The 15580-nt window shown below is 45.7% G+C and overlaps 2 protein-coding genes across 2 annotated transcripts; both read right to left on the bottom strand.

Moving 5' to 3' along the window:
• Window positions 1-522: 522 nt before the first annotated feature.
• Window positions 523-6879, bottom strand: LOC117646571 (zinc finger protein 184-like). Its single transcript, XM_034387613.1, has 5 exons — window positions 6867-6879; window positions 6697-6819; window positions 6154-6264; window positions 2237-2326; window positions 523-1386 (listed from the first exon to the last, which is right to left on the bottom strand). The coding sequence occupies exons 1-5, from the start codon at window positions 6877-6879 to the stop codon at window positions 707-709; spliced, it is 1017 nt and encodes a 338-aa protein (XP_034243504.1). The 3' UTR covers window positions 523-706.
• Window positions 6801-15190, bottom strand: LOC117645790. Its single transcript, XM_034386214.1, has 5 exons — window positions 15085-15190; window positions 14076-14257; window positions 13876-13977; window positions 8228-8419; window positions 6801-7640 (listed from the first exon to the last, which is right to left on the bottom strand). Exons 2-5 carry the CDS (start codon window positions 14190-14192, stop codon window positions 7203-7205), a joined length of 849 nt encoding a protein of 282 aa, XP_034242105.1. The 5' UTR covers window positions 14193-14257; window positions 15085-15190; the 3' UTR covers window positions 6801-7202.
• Window positions 15191-15580: the final 390 nt, after the last annotated feature.

Genomic DNA, 15580 nt, shown 5'->3' on the forward strand with positions numbered 1-15580 from the left:
ATTTCTTCATAAAACAAAGTAAATTAGTCTGTACTGTATGCTCAAAATACTTCGTAGGTTTCAACCGTGCAGGTAGGCGACAAAGGTGCCCAGAAACCGAGCGCGGGCCGAATGAGGGGCCTAAAATAAAAAGTGGAGCAGTGACAAAGCAACCCAGTTTCAGGGCATGCCTAATTCGCAGTGTACCTCCTGTCATTCCAACATGCACTGACGCAAGATTAAGGGGATGAATGGAAGAAGCTCAGCCTGGACGCAGAGTCAGAGGTCTGAAAAAAAAAAACCCATCTTGTGAGAGCCATCTATCCTGTTGATCTTTGAACGGAATCACTCTAGCCCAATTAATATGAGCGACCAATTTCTTGACTGGCTTCATTATCAGTAATGTTCAAGACGTTGGCGGTTTAGTGGAAGCCATGGATCGCTTGCTTCTTCGCATCTGGAGAGTGTGAGCGGGCACAGGTACACGATTCCGTCAAATAATGCTAACAAAGTCCACAGACCAAAAGAACATATTTCTGAAGCGTTTGTCCACATACCAAAAGAATATATTTCTTAAGCGTTTGAAATGTAACAAAAAAAGTCTACATATGAGGTTAATATAAAGTCTCTATATATTCAAAAAAACTAATATACCACCACAATAAGAAGCAAAACGCTAAAATGATTGCTTCTCAGTAACAAGACAAATTCATGCTGGAGTCCGTCCTCAATGGGACTTGGCAATATGATAACTAAGACTGGCGGGATAGCGGAACTTCCCTCCACACAATTGGCACAAGAAAGGCATCTCCCCCGTATGGATTCTTTGGTGCGACTTCAAAAGAAAGGAATTGCTGAAATTTTTACCGCATACTTCACAGGTGTGCCACTTCGTAGAGTGGACCTTCATGTGCCCTTTAATGTGCTTGTTGAGGCTATCGACAAGAAAGAACCGGACGTTGCATTCTTGACACTGGAAAAGCCTCTCGGGGGTGTGCTCTGCAATGTGGCGTTCCAGGGCGCCGAGGGAACGAAGTACGCCGTCGCAGTACTGACAGTGAAATTCTCTTCTTTTCGTGTCCGGAGCTTGTTGTTCGATCAACGCCGCGACCGAGGTGAGCGTTCTGCTGCATTCGCCGAGCTCCAACGCCCGTGGTGTCTCTACCGGCACGAGCTTTTCTTGAACGGGTTCTCCTCGGACGAGCTTTTCTTGGGCGAGCTCTCCTTGGACGGGTTCTCCTCGGACGAGCTTTCCTTGGACGAGCTTTTCTTGGGCGAGCTTTTCTTGGACAAGTTCTCCTCGGACGAGCTTGCTTACTCCGGCCCCCACGACCGGCGAAAACGGCTCACAGGCAGGAAACGACCACTGCTCCTCTTCGTTCGGAAACGCAGCACCGCTGAACACATCTGAAAGAAACATTGGTTTTAGTTTAGCGAGCGTGAGTGAGAAGGCTTGCCAGACCGGGAGGAGCAGGATTCATCAAGTTCTTTGAACCAAATTAGTTTGTTCCTGGATCAAAGATGTTATGTGGTCGTTTCAGGGTGGAGAATCGTAACTTAAATTCTACCAAAGTCCCTTGAGTTGATCATTTGGGACGAACAAGAGAGTAAGTTGAAAGTGTTTCCACAAGAAGCACAGGTTCCACGATTCCTGATTCGGTCATGGTTCATTTTTATTTTTAAACAAGCATAATACCACGGAGTAATTTTTTTTCCCCACAATTCTCCGTTTCCAAAACCCAATAACGTTCCCTGCAGCCTCTTATCAATCTTCTCCGTGAGATTTCCCGCATTCTCTCTAAGACTTGCATTTTTCCTCGCATTTTCCGCATGCCCGTTGCAGAAACCAATAGGGTGCAGTCCAACGAAGAAGATTGACAAGACGGTTACAGAAATATTAGGTTCTGGTTACACTGCAAAGCCAGTGGTATGTTTGATTGCTTCAAATTCGGCATGCTGGGGAGTTTTACCAGGCCAAGCTTGCCAATTTTTAGCATTCAAACCGGCTTGCCAATTTTGTGGCAGGCGTGCGATGTCCGGAGAAACTTCACAAGTTGTTGACAGATTTGTTGACCTACTTCTACGTAACATTTTGGCACAAAGATAGCTGTCCAAAATAATCCTATAATAAGTTGCCCTAATTAATCAGACTTGGAGAAATTTGCTTGCATTCAAGATGAAATTCTTTTTTTGAAAATGACAATATGAAAACTTGAATCAGGGCACTTTGAATAGCAGCCCTAGGATTTCTGTTTACCTGTGGAGTCGGAGTGCCGTCCACCGACGGTGCTGCCTTGAAGGTCCGACGCCGAAGACGACGAAGCGCCTTCCAGAGCGTTGGTGGAACCTGCAAACGAAAGACGGCATGGTAAGCGAAATAGCAGATCGAAACAGCAGAGCGTCGCTTAACTTCACTATACCCTTGAGGGCATGCCAGTCACGCCAAGGTCATAATAATGATGCCTTGTGAAGGGTATTTAACACTCGTGAGTGTGCTCAGATGATGAGAACACTCTCGTAAGGGAGAACTTTTGAGGGTACTCGCCAAAGGAAGAGTACCAAGTAAACCGTTGAGTTTGCAGAGTAAAGTCGATTTTACAACTCCCAGATTTTCGAATTGGGCGAGAAGTAGGATCGACATTCCAACAGTATTCGAAACCGCAAAATTTTCCCTGAGGCTGTTTCACTGCAGTAACCGCCTCCTGCAAATTGAACAATTTTCATGGAAATTTCAGGAGTTCTTCTTGTGAAAAGAGTGATATATCTGGGAATCCCAGGAGACGGGTTTTTCATGTGAAGCCTCGTTTTACAGTGCAGCTGGGTGCCTTTACTAACGTGGTTTCAACCCGCAAACTCCGCGAGAGCCCATGGATGGCCATGGTTCAGATTCCAGAACACCGTAGACGAGGAGTAGCAGTTCAAAGGACATAGATTGTTTTCAGCGCAGAGAAATTTATTGGATGATGATACGCTATATCATGTTCACAAAACAAAAAAACAAAAAGGATAAATTCATTTCAATCCGTAACATAACAGGAGACGCATGCATCTCGGGCACATTTTGCATTCAAATATATACTGACAAACATGGGGACAAAAAAAATCATGGTAGAACATTCCCAAATTGACAAAATGAATACAGGCATAAATACAGGCATAATTCTAGAAACGCTGTGCATAAGAAATCTTCCGTTTAACTGGCAAACTACGATAGTGCGGGTATAAGACTCAGAATCCTGCACTTGAATGGAATCTAGTGTGACTTGTTCTGGTGGCTTCGCAGTTGAACAAGGTACCGGAACTTCTTTCCACACTCTTGACAGTCGAAAGGCCTTTCCCCAGTGTGGGTTCTTTTATGAACTTTGAGGTTACTAGAGCTATGAAAACTTCGCCAACAAAAGTCGCATTGAAAATTACGGCCTACCCACTTTTTAGTGTGCTTTTTTTGGTGCGCGCTCAGACTGACTGCATAATGGAACGTCTTCCTGCACACTTTGCATTGGAAAGGCTTGACCGTCGTGTGGTGGCTGGCGTGACGTTCAAGGTGGTAGCAGGACATGAACACCTTGCCGCAGACCTGACACTCGAGTGTGCCGCCCGTCCCTGCGCGAGTTGTGAGATGTGCCATCGACTCCGCCTCTGAGGCAGGGGCAGTTCCAGAGTTGCTTGAATCCTCGACGAACTTTTCAGTTCCCATCCACTCCGTGCCGTTGCCATCCGAGGCCAGTGAGAATGTGTCAGCTATGTGCAGCCACGAGTCATTTTCAGCCCCTTCAGCCGATTCTGCAACCAGAGCTCGTGATTACTTCAAGGGGACGCCACCTAAGCACTCCAGCGCATGCTACTTTCTCGCATTTACTCGTGAAGTGCTCCGGCATTACACAAGACGGAAAGGAAACGGCCCCCATGAAGGAGTCACTCCTCAATTTTGACGATTCACCTTTTCAGACCCGGGAGTACCAGTGTACTGGTAATAGACAGCGGAGACCCTCATTACCTGGTGGGGTGAGACCACCGCCGTAGGAAAGTAAAGAGCGAGGGGGTATGCGCTCTCTGAACCTGTGTACCGACTATTACGCTATTACGCCACAAATTCATCGGAATTTAGCTAAAAACGGCCTAAAACACACCAAAATTGATGAAATTTTGACAATTTCTGCTATTACGCGACTATTACGCGTATTATTACGCGTGCTATTACAGATAGAGTGAACCGACTATTACGCGAGTGCATACCCCCTCGGTAAAGAGCATAAATGGAAATGTGTCACTGTGACCTTAGTAGGGTCAGTTGGGGTAATAATGGGACACTGAAAACTTGGGGAAAAATGGGACACTTTCTAAACTTGACGAGTTTTGGCATTTTAAAACGTCCTACAATGACATGTTTGTGCTTAAAATGTTCATTGAGGTGTCTAGTATTCCATTTTTCATTGGGCGGGACAATGACTGCTCATAGAAATGAGAATTAAGAAATCAAGCAAAACATGGCAATTATGGGTTTTCTAAAGGTTGGAAAAATGCCGCAGAGGTCATCTAATTAGAACACTACAGAAACCCCCATAAACAGAAAAGTGAAGTATTATAGTGTTTTGGAAAGCGAAAAGAACGAGGATTTCGATCCACCAACTCATTTTGACATCAATGCATTCGTTAACTTGCAATTGTAGAATTTTCCTGTGGGGTAAAAATGGGACACCACTTTGGGGAAGAATGGGACACTCCTGGGGTAAAAATGGGACACTCAGTTAATGGTAAATTGTGGCCTTTAGGGAGAAAATTTTCAAAGTTGTTCGAATTGACATCTCTGAACGGAAATAGATAGGCCTCGACAATACAAACAAAAAATGTCAACACATGCTATGGGTTTGGACGGATACTTAAAAAGTTAATGGGCTTTGAAATTAACAAATAGTCGCAAAAGGTCAAATTGCACCCAATTTCTTTTGAAGCGCAATGTCTTTCATTTTTCATCAAAACCTGTGGCAAGTGATGACATTTATTGTTCCTCGTGTTGAGACGGATCGAATTTTATAAAGTGGTGTCTATTTGAAAAACTTTGAGGCCTGTTTTACCACTGCTAAGCCCTTGTCCCATTTTTACCCCAGCGTGTCCCATTTTTACCCCAAACTTAAAAGTCCGAATTTTAACAGTTTATTTTACACAACTGCAAAATTAAATGACTTTTTGATCTTATTTTAACGCCAAATGGTGTGGAACAGAGTACCCTATCCTTTAAACGCATTAGAAACACTCCAACTCGCCATTGTAGAGTTGTGGAAACCTTATTATTCAAACTGTCCCATTATTACCCCAACTGACCCTACAGCCGTAAATGATCACCTTTGAAGCTAGAGAGGGTTTAACCCGTTTTACCTCTCATAACACGTAGCTAAGGCTCTTTCTTGGGTCGCAAAACTTGGGGTGTAATACTTTGAGATGTTTTATTGTTCAAGCGTGTTCAGTTTGAGGATTCAGAAAAGGCGTCATCACTTTTGTGAACCTGAAAACGCATGCTTGCAAGTACACATCTATCCGACGTACTTCCACGTATGCACCAACAGGTAAGCAAGCACTGACAAAAGTGTGCACTGATTAAGTTTCTATAACAGTGCGCCTAAATTAACTTACGCCCATCTGAGTGTACTTGGACAAGGAATGTGTTTTCAAGTAGATTGGATGAAAGTATGCTCCGCCAAGCTACACTCAAAAGTAAGTTCTAAGGACTTTTCTCTACACTACTGAACGAAAGTCTACACGAGTCTTAGACTTTCTTCTATATTATATTAAAACACACGGTGCCGATGCACTATGAAATAGTTTTCTAGTAATACAAAGCCGCCTGATTAGTGATACAACGATACAACTGCTTTCTTCGAAATACAAAACATTTTAAGCACAGTACAATGACAGGACAAAAACCACCCGAAAATATTAAGACGCAATTTCTTTTGTAATACTGAGATTAATTTGGTAATATAAAACACACAGTTTCATAAAACTAGAGTTTATAATACAACTGCCCCGTATTTTCTTATAAGTCAAGAGAACGCGTCGTACTACAGAAGCCGTTCTTAGTACAAACTTTTGAGTGTATACATGAGTGCACTCGCACAGCTGTGTACTAGCACCCATTTCATCGTGCACAAGAACAAGAAATACATCGTGGCTCACCATCTCCGCCGTCCCAGCCTCGACTAGCATTGCTGTCAGCATCAGTCGAGTTCAGCCCCAAGGACGACCGGGAGTCCTCCTGCCAGGCCTCTCTCTCCGGGAAAAAGGAATCTGAAACCACAGGGCATTCGTTAGAGAGCAAGAGCGCCGTAAACTACGGAATCCGCTACCAGCCTTAACCGAAGCAAAACAGGCGTCAGCCGATTTAGCCAAAGCCCAGAAAACAAATCCGACACCACTCTACCCGCAACTCTATTTCACTACTGAGTAGTAAAGAATGATGAAATGATAGATTAGTCCGAAACTAAAGGATCGTGTAAAAACAAAACCACGCCAAGTAAAATTTCGTGCATTTATTAAAAAAGAAGTACAATGAGAATTTATATTAGCAGATACTACTTGAGATGAAATGGACTTGCCATCGTCAAGATCCAGACGTAAGGGCATTGGACTTGATTTAAATAATAAGGGATATTTAAAGCGAGTAAAATGTTCTTAGATCCGGATTTTGATTTAACACTGAAGGAAATGAAGCCCAACTACCTTTCGATCTACAGTAGATGGGTGTAGTCCCAGCCGTGACCAGACAGATGAGGGAAGTTTGTATGAAACAACACCAATGAATCTGGATGATGAGGACGATCACATGACCCTGGACGCTGAAGTCTTTATTTCATCTATAAGAGAGCAGGAACCATAATTTTTGGACATACACAGCGTTCTCATCTTAATAAATAAGGTATATCAAACATGTTAAACGTATTAGTGTCGTTTCAATCGAATAAAGAAGTCAACGACAGAAGAAAATAATTTTATAACCTCAACCGAGACCCCTGTAGATTAGAACCCCGGTCTTTAATACACAAATAAATAGGCAGGAAATCAAAATTATTGCATATCAGAACATATCTGAATAGAATCATAGAGGAGCCTCGATCAAGACCGAAACTTCGACAGCTCGGCCTTGTAACATTCACGGAGACATATCGGTCCCGTTTCCAATCGAAAGATTAAGATAATAACATGACAAAACAATAAGACAAACTTGATCAAGGCCCAGACTTGGACAATTCGGCCTTGTCGCATTCGCTGCACAGTATGTCTGCAAACAAGTCGCTTTCGCCAAACATGAGCCACAGTCGCTGCAGCTGGTCTTTGCAGGAGGGGTGGTCGTGGCGGCACTGCTCGCCGTAGGCAGTGTGCCTCAGCAGCACGACACGATGAAGGTTCTTGAGACTGCAGCGCTTGAGCTCCGTCACCAGGTCGGGGCAGCCCGCGGGGTCCACGGAGGCTGTCACCAGCTGCAACTCTTCCAGTGTGCTGGCGTGGGCCTGCACCAGGGCCAGCGCCGTCACCAGGGGCTCCACGCCGCAGCGCAGCCACCGCAGCCCCGCGGGGGGCACCGCGCGCGGCAGCAGCAGCTCCGGCAGTGGGGCGTCCAGGGGGCAGTGCAGCTCCAGCCGTCGCAGCGACGCCATCTGGGACACCTGCACACTCTCAACACCTTAAAACCCGTTTGAGGCCTCACGAAAAAGAAAGAGGTTTGATATTCCAAATTATTTTGAGCATGCCTGGGCATAAATATACAGATCTCGATATACATAGTAATTTGCGAAATATTCGTACCTGCAACAACACACTGAAATTCCAAACGCTACACTCTCATTCCAGGAACGTGACTACACGTTCAAACGAATGTGACAAAATGTCACGTTCGTTCGAGCATTGAGTCACGTTTGTTTCGACGTGAATCAGCCCTAAATAAGTTTATTCACAATCAAACGAATGTGACATAATGCTCTAGGGAACGTGACATTTTGTCACATTCGTTTGAACGTGATGTCACGTTCCTGGGGTGAGAGTGTATGAGTATAGCACGTATGGTGCAATGCAGCTGAGACATCGCACCATGCGTGCAATGCGATAGCCATTTTGCACCTTACGTGCAATGCGTTCCGAAAAGGCCCTATGCTAAATGCATTGCACCACTTGACGCTATACTCATGGCGTTTGAATTCTCAGTGTGAGTGCAGAAATAGTCCGATGACAAGCGGGATGCAGAGTGAAGCCTCACCTGTCTAGCCTGCTGCCCGGTCACGTTGGTCAGGCACAAGGCCTGCAGGTGGGGCATCACCAGGATTCTGTCCAGGTGCCTCTGCAAGGGCGACACCGCCTGCAGACCCTTCAAGTGGGGCGCCGTCAGCTCCAGCACCTTCTGGCTCCAAGCTGGGGCCACGTTGCACTGGAGCCCCACCAAGGAGTGCGCCTGCAACGCGGAAAAACAATGTACTATTAATGTCTCACGGTAAAAAGCTGAAAAGCACCATGTTACGGTTAAGTTTTTCTCCATAAGACAAACGAACTTGGTCAAAATATCAATAAAGTACAAAGAATTCGAAATGGCATGTTATAAAGTCAGCTGCACCACCACAATACAGACAATTTTCACCATAATATAGAGAATCTTCACCACAAAATTCAGAGTGTGTGAGCGTCAGCCACACGCAGTAAAAACAGAGGAATAATAACAGGAAAAGTAGCGACATACATCGGCAACTTTGGCCCGTCCCGTTCATCAGGGAATGTGCAAATTTCGCCCATGTTTAACCCTGACGGGATTTGAACCTGAGTCTGGGGTCAAAATAAATGTTATTTTCGTCATCAGCGCCCTCAAAAACATCAGAAACAATGCAAAAACTATGCTCTACATAGTATGCTGTAACTGGAGCATGCCTGCAAGCATGCTCTAGCTAGAGCATGCCTGCCAAGCATGCACTAACTAGTGCATACATGCCATGTACACGCTTCCTGATGCAGGCAACCTCCTATCCCTTATGCACTAGATGCACGCTTCAGGTAGCGTGTACATGGCATGTATGCACTAGTTAGTGCATGCTTGGCAGGCATGCGCTAGCTAGAGCGTGCTTGCAGGCATGCTTCAGTTAGAGCGTACTAGGTACACTCTTTGATTTGTAGAGTGGGATAACCCGGGTCCAAACTTCTCCGATTCACTTGAAACTGGCACCGTTGGTTTTGTTTCGTCGCCCCGATTCCAAAAATACCCCAAGATGACCTCTTAGCTGTATCCGTTGCCGAAATCCTCCTCGACCCCATGTAGACCATGATGCACCTGCAGCAGCGCCCCCCGGGGCTCGGATCGGATTTGCTGCCACCGGGCGGTTCTTAGGGTCACCCAAGTAGGCTGCATACCAAATTTGGTTAAGATCGGACCACGGGAAGTCCTCGGACGGACGGACGGACGCACGCTAGACTGTCCCACGAAAAATTCGATGTTTGAAAATGCAACCTCTCACCCCGGACTTAAGTTCCTTATGTAAAAAAAGGACTCCATGATTTTTTGCAGAATTTTTGAACAGAATTTAGAGGTCGCGCATCGGCAAAAACACGTTTTTTGCCATTTTTCTCGACTTTTGAAGTATGCCCTACCACCACACCACACCCAGCCCCACCCCCTCTCCTTAGTTGGACTTCTAGTGACCCCGTGACGTCGTTCTGTAGGACACCCGACCCACCTAAGCCCATCTAGACCCTCAAATCGGCACCCAAAACGATAAAAATAAGTCGAAAATTTCATAAAAAGCTGCAAAAGTTGTGCAAATGTTGTGTTTTTTGATAATCTGACATCACAGAACGATAGAGCGTGAAAAATTACGTAGGGGTGAAGACAAGTGAGCACGCCACACGGTCAGTTTCGGTTACATAAGCGCGAGCGAAATAGAACGCCCCCACGAATTTATACATTTCCTGCTCAAAACTTGAAGTGTGGGCTTTTATTCCTTTTGTGGGATGTCAAGAATCATCTGATGATTGTTTTATATGAAATTTGTCGAAATAAAAGCTCTGCATGTAATAAAAGTACAAATATATGGTGCGGGTCGCTGGTGGCGCCTCCTGTCATTAGTCACGGGAACTAAGGGAGTATGGGGCGATTTGTAACAGGGGCGGTTCGTAACAAATGCGTTTATTGGCTGAGCGATAGCGAAGCCCGTTACTCCAGTGGGGTTGAAAAGTTTTTTCTGTCTGCGTGTGTGTGTGTGTGTCTGTGCGCACTACTCCTCCTGAACGGCTCGGCCGATCTTGCTGAGATTTTGCAGGCTCATTAGATATGTTCTTGGCTCGGCACACGCGAAATTTCATTATCCTAGCTCAACTGGTTCAGTTTTTATAGCCGAAAAACACCCTAAAAACGGCGAAAAATCGAGTTTTCTGCAAGCAGATCTCGCCTGCCTTGATGGAAGGGGGGTCTGGGGGGGCGGTGACCCCAGCCCCGACAAGTTAAAAAGTTACAAGGGTCAAGATCGTGTAATTTGTAGATGAAGCAACTCTATCTAGAATAAAGGGGGGTTTGGGGGGCGGAGCCCCCCAGTATGCAAGAAATTAGAAGTAACTGACGGTGGACAAGCATTGCCTGCCGAAGGCAGGCTAGCGCCGCAGGCCAAGGTAGGTACGCCAGCCGCGGATTGGAGGAACAGGCAGCGAGATATCGCGAAGCCTGTTACGACAAGATGCGGTCTGGCGTAAACCTACCTTGTTAATTTAAGTGGAGGGAGCAGAGGAAAATCTGAGTATGGCCCCTCTTTCGCTTCAAGTAGAGGGTCCTTGAACAATCGAAGCGGATGTGATCGGTGCTCAGGTATAGTTTTGGAGGGCGTCTGAAATATAGGGTACACCGAAAACAGGCAAATCTTTTATTTTGAGTTCAAAGAAGTTTCTGTCAGAGGCTCCCCAGGTATGAATCACCATCGAAGTACCGTTGGGGCCTCGAAGCTTGACCCCTTTGCAATGTAACCACGTGGCATAAGTTGCTTTTACTTTGTCCAGTGATAGTTAGGGACGTATTTCTCGCGTAGCCGGCATTTGGGGTGATTCGTAACAGACCCGTATAAAAACAAGAATTAAAGTAGTTTTTGCAATAAAATGCTTGAATTTTTTCTCGAATCATCTGCTGCCTAATTCCAATACATTTACACAGCTCAAAATGCATTTTAAAGCGAGTTATTCTATTCTTTCCTCCAAATTGAAAAAAGTGAGGTTAGGGTTTACATAGCCGGCCAGTTAATGCTGAGGCGGTCAACGGCAGCTTGTAATGCAGATTTTACGGCGTCTGCAGGACATCCGATGAACAACTGCTGGAGGAGATAACATTCCCGACGATGTTTCATTTAATGTGTAGGATGTTATAAAAAGCCCCAAGGCTGTTACAAATCACCCCATGCTGGGGCGATTCGTAACAGCATGCAAGGGTTTGGAAAGCGTCTTAGATTTCAAAGATTACGGACTCCAGATTGATCCCATAGAGCTGCACAGTCTAGATGAAGGGCCAGACTGCTCAACTGGCACAAGTTTGACACCGATATGCAGAATGTTCTTAATTTTGTATAGAGGATTCCAAAAATCTGTTACAAATCGCCCCATACTCCCTTACATCGCCGCCTTTTCGCGTGCTTTGCCGCGCACACGAAACGAACCGCCCAGCGAGCGTTGTTTTGAATCGTCGTTTGTGTTTTGGGATTTATTGTGTGGAATGATGGCGTCCCGACGGAAGAAGAGGGTGCAGGCTCACCTACCTTTGAGCTAAGGAGACAGTCATTCATAGACCAGCTAGACTCTCTGTTTGACGTAGCTCATCATGAAGCTACAAGCCAGCACCGGCAAGCCAGTGCAACCTCTTCTTCCGTCGGGACGCCATCATTCCACACAATAAATCGGGGGCGTTCTATTTCGCTCGCGCTTATGTAAGGGTAAAAATCACAGGTTTTTACAGGGCCTGAATTTCACCATCTCGGATCCGGTCCAAACTTGCACCAAATGTTGCCCCCATATGGGTGAGTAAGCCCACAAAGTTTCAGCCCCCTAGCCCCACGCGTTCCCGCGCAGTGGATCCTGCCGCTCAGCAGATCCTGCCGTTTCGCACCGGCAAGGCTCTAGTATCGAGTAGAGCCGTGCAGGGCCGTGCGTCCGACCTCCCAAGACACACACGCCACACCAGAGGAACCATAGGTGTGGCGATTTAAATTGCATCTGGTTATATTTTTACGTTTTGCTGTCTGGGGTTCCAAAGGAAGCCAATAGCCATCTTTTTTATTACTGATTATGAAAGAGGGAGTCCTAAGGATCATTTTGACCCCTCGGACATGCCTCTGAGTGTGGGGGAACACAGTCGTTTTCGCCACTGAACTTATTTCATTAATTTTGCCGAAATTTGTCGAAAATTGATCGTTTTTTGGGGATTGACGGCGTTTAAGACCTCCAATCGGCAAACCGCGCATACCATTGTGTTCGGCGGAAAATTCTTTACAAAAAAGACTACCTGAGGTTCTCATTAAAACGTTTTTTTCTATCCACCACAGCATTTTAACAGTGTTGTAGGAAAATAGAAAAATTACGAAAATCTCAATTTTGAGCATAGGTATAGCTCTTAAACGGTACCCATACACAATATCAGCTATGGGCTTGAAAGCAAGCTTATAGTGTCCCCTTCATGGAAAAACAGGAAAAACTCGAAGTTTGGACTGCGGGGTGTGTGCCGTATAACATCTCCCAAACCTCTACAAAATTTTTTTTTTTCACTTTAGACGCGTTTTTGGGCTCTTTCCCGTAGTGCTATCGTCAAACCGATGCCAGATTCGGATTCCTCACAGATTTTTACCCCTAGAACCGATGTCGGTTCCAGAGAATAATGTCATGGGGACCTAGTAGGCCGATTTTTTAGAAAACATGCAATTTGGCAAAAATGGTACAAGGAAAATTTAGAGAAAAATAAGAATGGCCACTGCGCGGGAACGCGTGGGGCTAGGGGGCTGAAACTTTGTGGGCTTACTCACCCATATGGGGGCAACATTTGGTGCAAGTTTGGACCGGATCCGAGATGGTGAAATTCAGGCCCTGTAAAAACCTGTGATTTTTACCCGTAACCGAAACTGACCGTGTGGCGTGCTCACTTGTCTTCACCCCTACGTAATTTTTCACGCTCTATCGTTCTGTGATGTCAGATTATCAAAAAACACAACATTTGCACAACTTTTGCAGCTTTTTATGAAATTTTCGACTTATTTTTATCGTTTTGGGTGCCGATTTGAGGGTCTAGATGGGCTTAGGAGGGTCGGGTGTCCTACAGAACGACGTCACGGGGTCACTAGAAGTCCAACTAAGGAGAGGGGGTGGGGCATACTTCAAAAGTCGAGAAAAATGGCAAAAAACGTGTTTTTGCCGATGCGCGACCTCTAAATTCTGTTCAAAAATTCTGCAAAAAATCATGGAGTCCTTTTTTTACATAAGGAACTTAAGTCCGGGGTGAAAGGTTGCATTTTCAAACATCGAATTTTTCGTGGGACAGTCTAACGCACGCACAGCAGGGATCATACTATGCCCGTCCCTCCGTCGTTTTTTTTAACAAAAAATAAACGAGACGGGCCAAAAACTACGCCTATATGGGCATAACAGTCATTCACGCCCTTCGAGTGCTTGATAAGGCCATACCTTTGAAAAATTTTTACGTAAAGTTATTTCTAGAAGCCCTGTAACGATTCACGCCGATCTCATTTGAAATTGTACACTTAGTTAAGTGCATAGTACTTTTAACAGCATACTTGTCTAAGTACACAATCCAAAGTACAAATGCGTTGCATGTAGTTACGAAGCCAAGCATGCATTTTACTGCGAACTTGTCAAGACTGCATTTGCACACAAGGGCGTACTCACCTGCTCAAGACTTCCTCCCTTCAAGAGAGCAGTCATGGCCTTGACGTCCACTCTGGAGCTGATGCATGTGATATCAAGGAAGGAAACCGCTGGTCGCGACGACTGCAAAGGAGGAACAAAAGTACCCGTCGAAAACAGTCCAGTGTAGTCGTACCAGTATAGGATTCCCACTGAAGAAAGTTGCATATTGACTGACTTACCGACTGGTCGTCCGCGCTCCGAAAGAATTGGCGCTGCCTCTTGCGAGCCACGGCCACGCCACCCACGGCGGTTGCTTCGCGGTCCCAGTCGACCCTCACGGCTCCATGGCTCTCCATGGTGACGGGCCCTAGCTCGGGCTCCACGCTGTCTGGATCGCCGTCAGGACGTTGCTGGAGCAGATCTACAGCCCGGCATCAACACTACAAACCTAACTGTCTACTTAGTACGCACTTACAAATGCATGCTTGCAAGTACACACTTGCAAACGCATGCTTGGCCAAGTACACACTTACAAACGCATGCTTGCAAGTACACACTTACAAACGCATGCTTGACGCCGTTAACTCCATGCGTCAAGCATGCGTTTATAAGTGTGTACTTGCAAGCATGCGTTTGTAAGTGTGTATTTGGCCAAGCATGCGTTTGTAAGTGTGTACTTGCAAGCATGCGTTTGTAAGTGCGTACTTAGTAGACAGTTAGGTTTGTAGTGAACATCGAGACACTCTCAATAAGCATAGGGCCTAATGAAATTGGAGCTGAGACAGGGTGGCCACTAACTTTGGAAAACAAAAGTTCCTGACGCCAAAAGTGCACAACACATACAGAGATAAGAGGTCATATATGACCTCTAGATTATGTACGTTGCGTCACTGAGAATGGAAAAGTCATGATCAATACCCAATTTTGGGCAAGATATACTTTATACCTTTAATAAGAAGGCTTCCTCGCCCAAAATTGGGTGAAGACGCGGTGTATCAGCTGCCTATGGCTGCACAGTATTATGACCCACATTTGAGTGAGGAAACCTTCCTCACCCAAATTTGGGTGAGGAAAATTTTAGTGCCCAAAATTTTAGTCATGATCATGACTCTTAGATTCTCAAAGTGCGCATAAATCTCCGCTTTCGTACAAATTGCGAACAAATTTTCGTGCGCTCAAAAAACTGTCATGTCTCGTACAACATTTGTACAATCACGTTGTAGTGCGTGTGGACCAAGAGAGACTCACCTCCGTGGCGCTGCTCCGGACGCAGCAGCCCGTTGCACGCCAGGCGGCACAGCAGCACCCGGACCCCGGAGTCCTCCGGGAGCCGCGCCTCGCCGCGCCACGCCACGCCCTGGTCGCCGCGCCGCACCGTCACGCTGCAAGACGCCGAGGGGTCGGCCAAGTCGGCCACCAGCTGGGCCGCGTCCCTGGCGAGATCTGGAGAAGACAACAACATTTCACTCTCATTCCAGGAACGTGACATCACGCTGAAATGAATTGACATAATGTCACGTTTCTTTGAGCATTGAATCACATTCGTTTGGACCTGAATCAGCCATAAATGCGCTTATTCACGTTAAAACGAATGTGACACAATGTTCGAAGAAACGTGACATTTTGTCACGTTCATTTCAACGTGATGCTACGTTTCTGTACTTAATTGCTTCGTAAAATTTAAGCACACACGAAACTCTTCTGAACTTCTTAAACGAATAATCATGCACTTTTTATGCATGCG

The sequence above is a fragment of the Thrips palmi genome, unplaced genomic scaffold, assembly GCF_012932325.1.
Source record: "Thrips palmi isolate BJ-2018 unplaced genomic scaffold, TpBJ-2018v1 HiC_scaffold_19, whole genome shotgun sequence".
Lineage (NCBI taxonomy): Eukaryota > Metazoa > Arthropoda > Insecta > Thysanoptera > Thripidae > Thrips > Thrips palmi.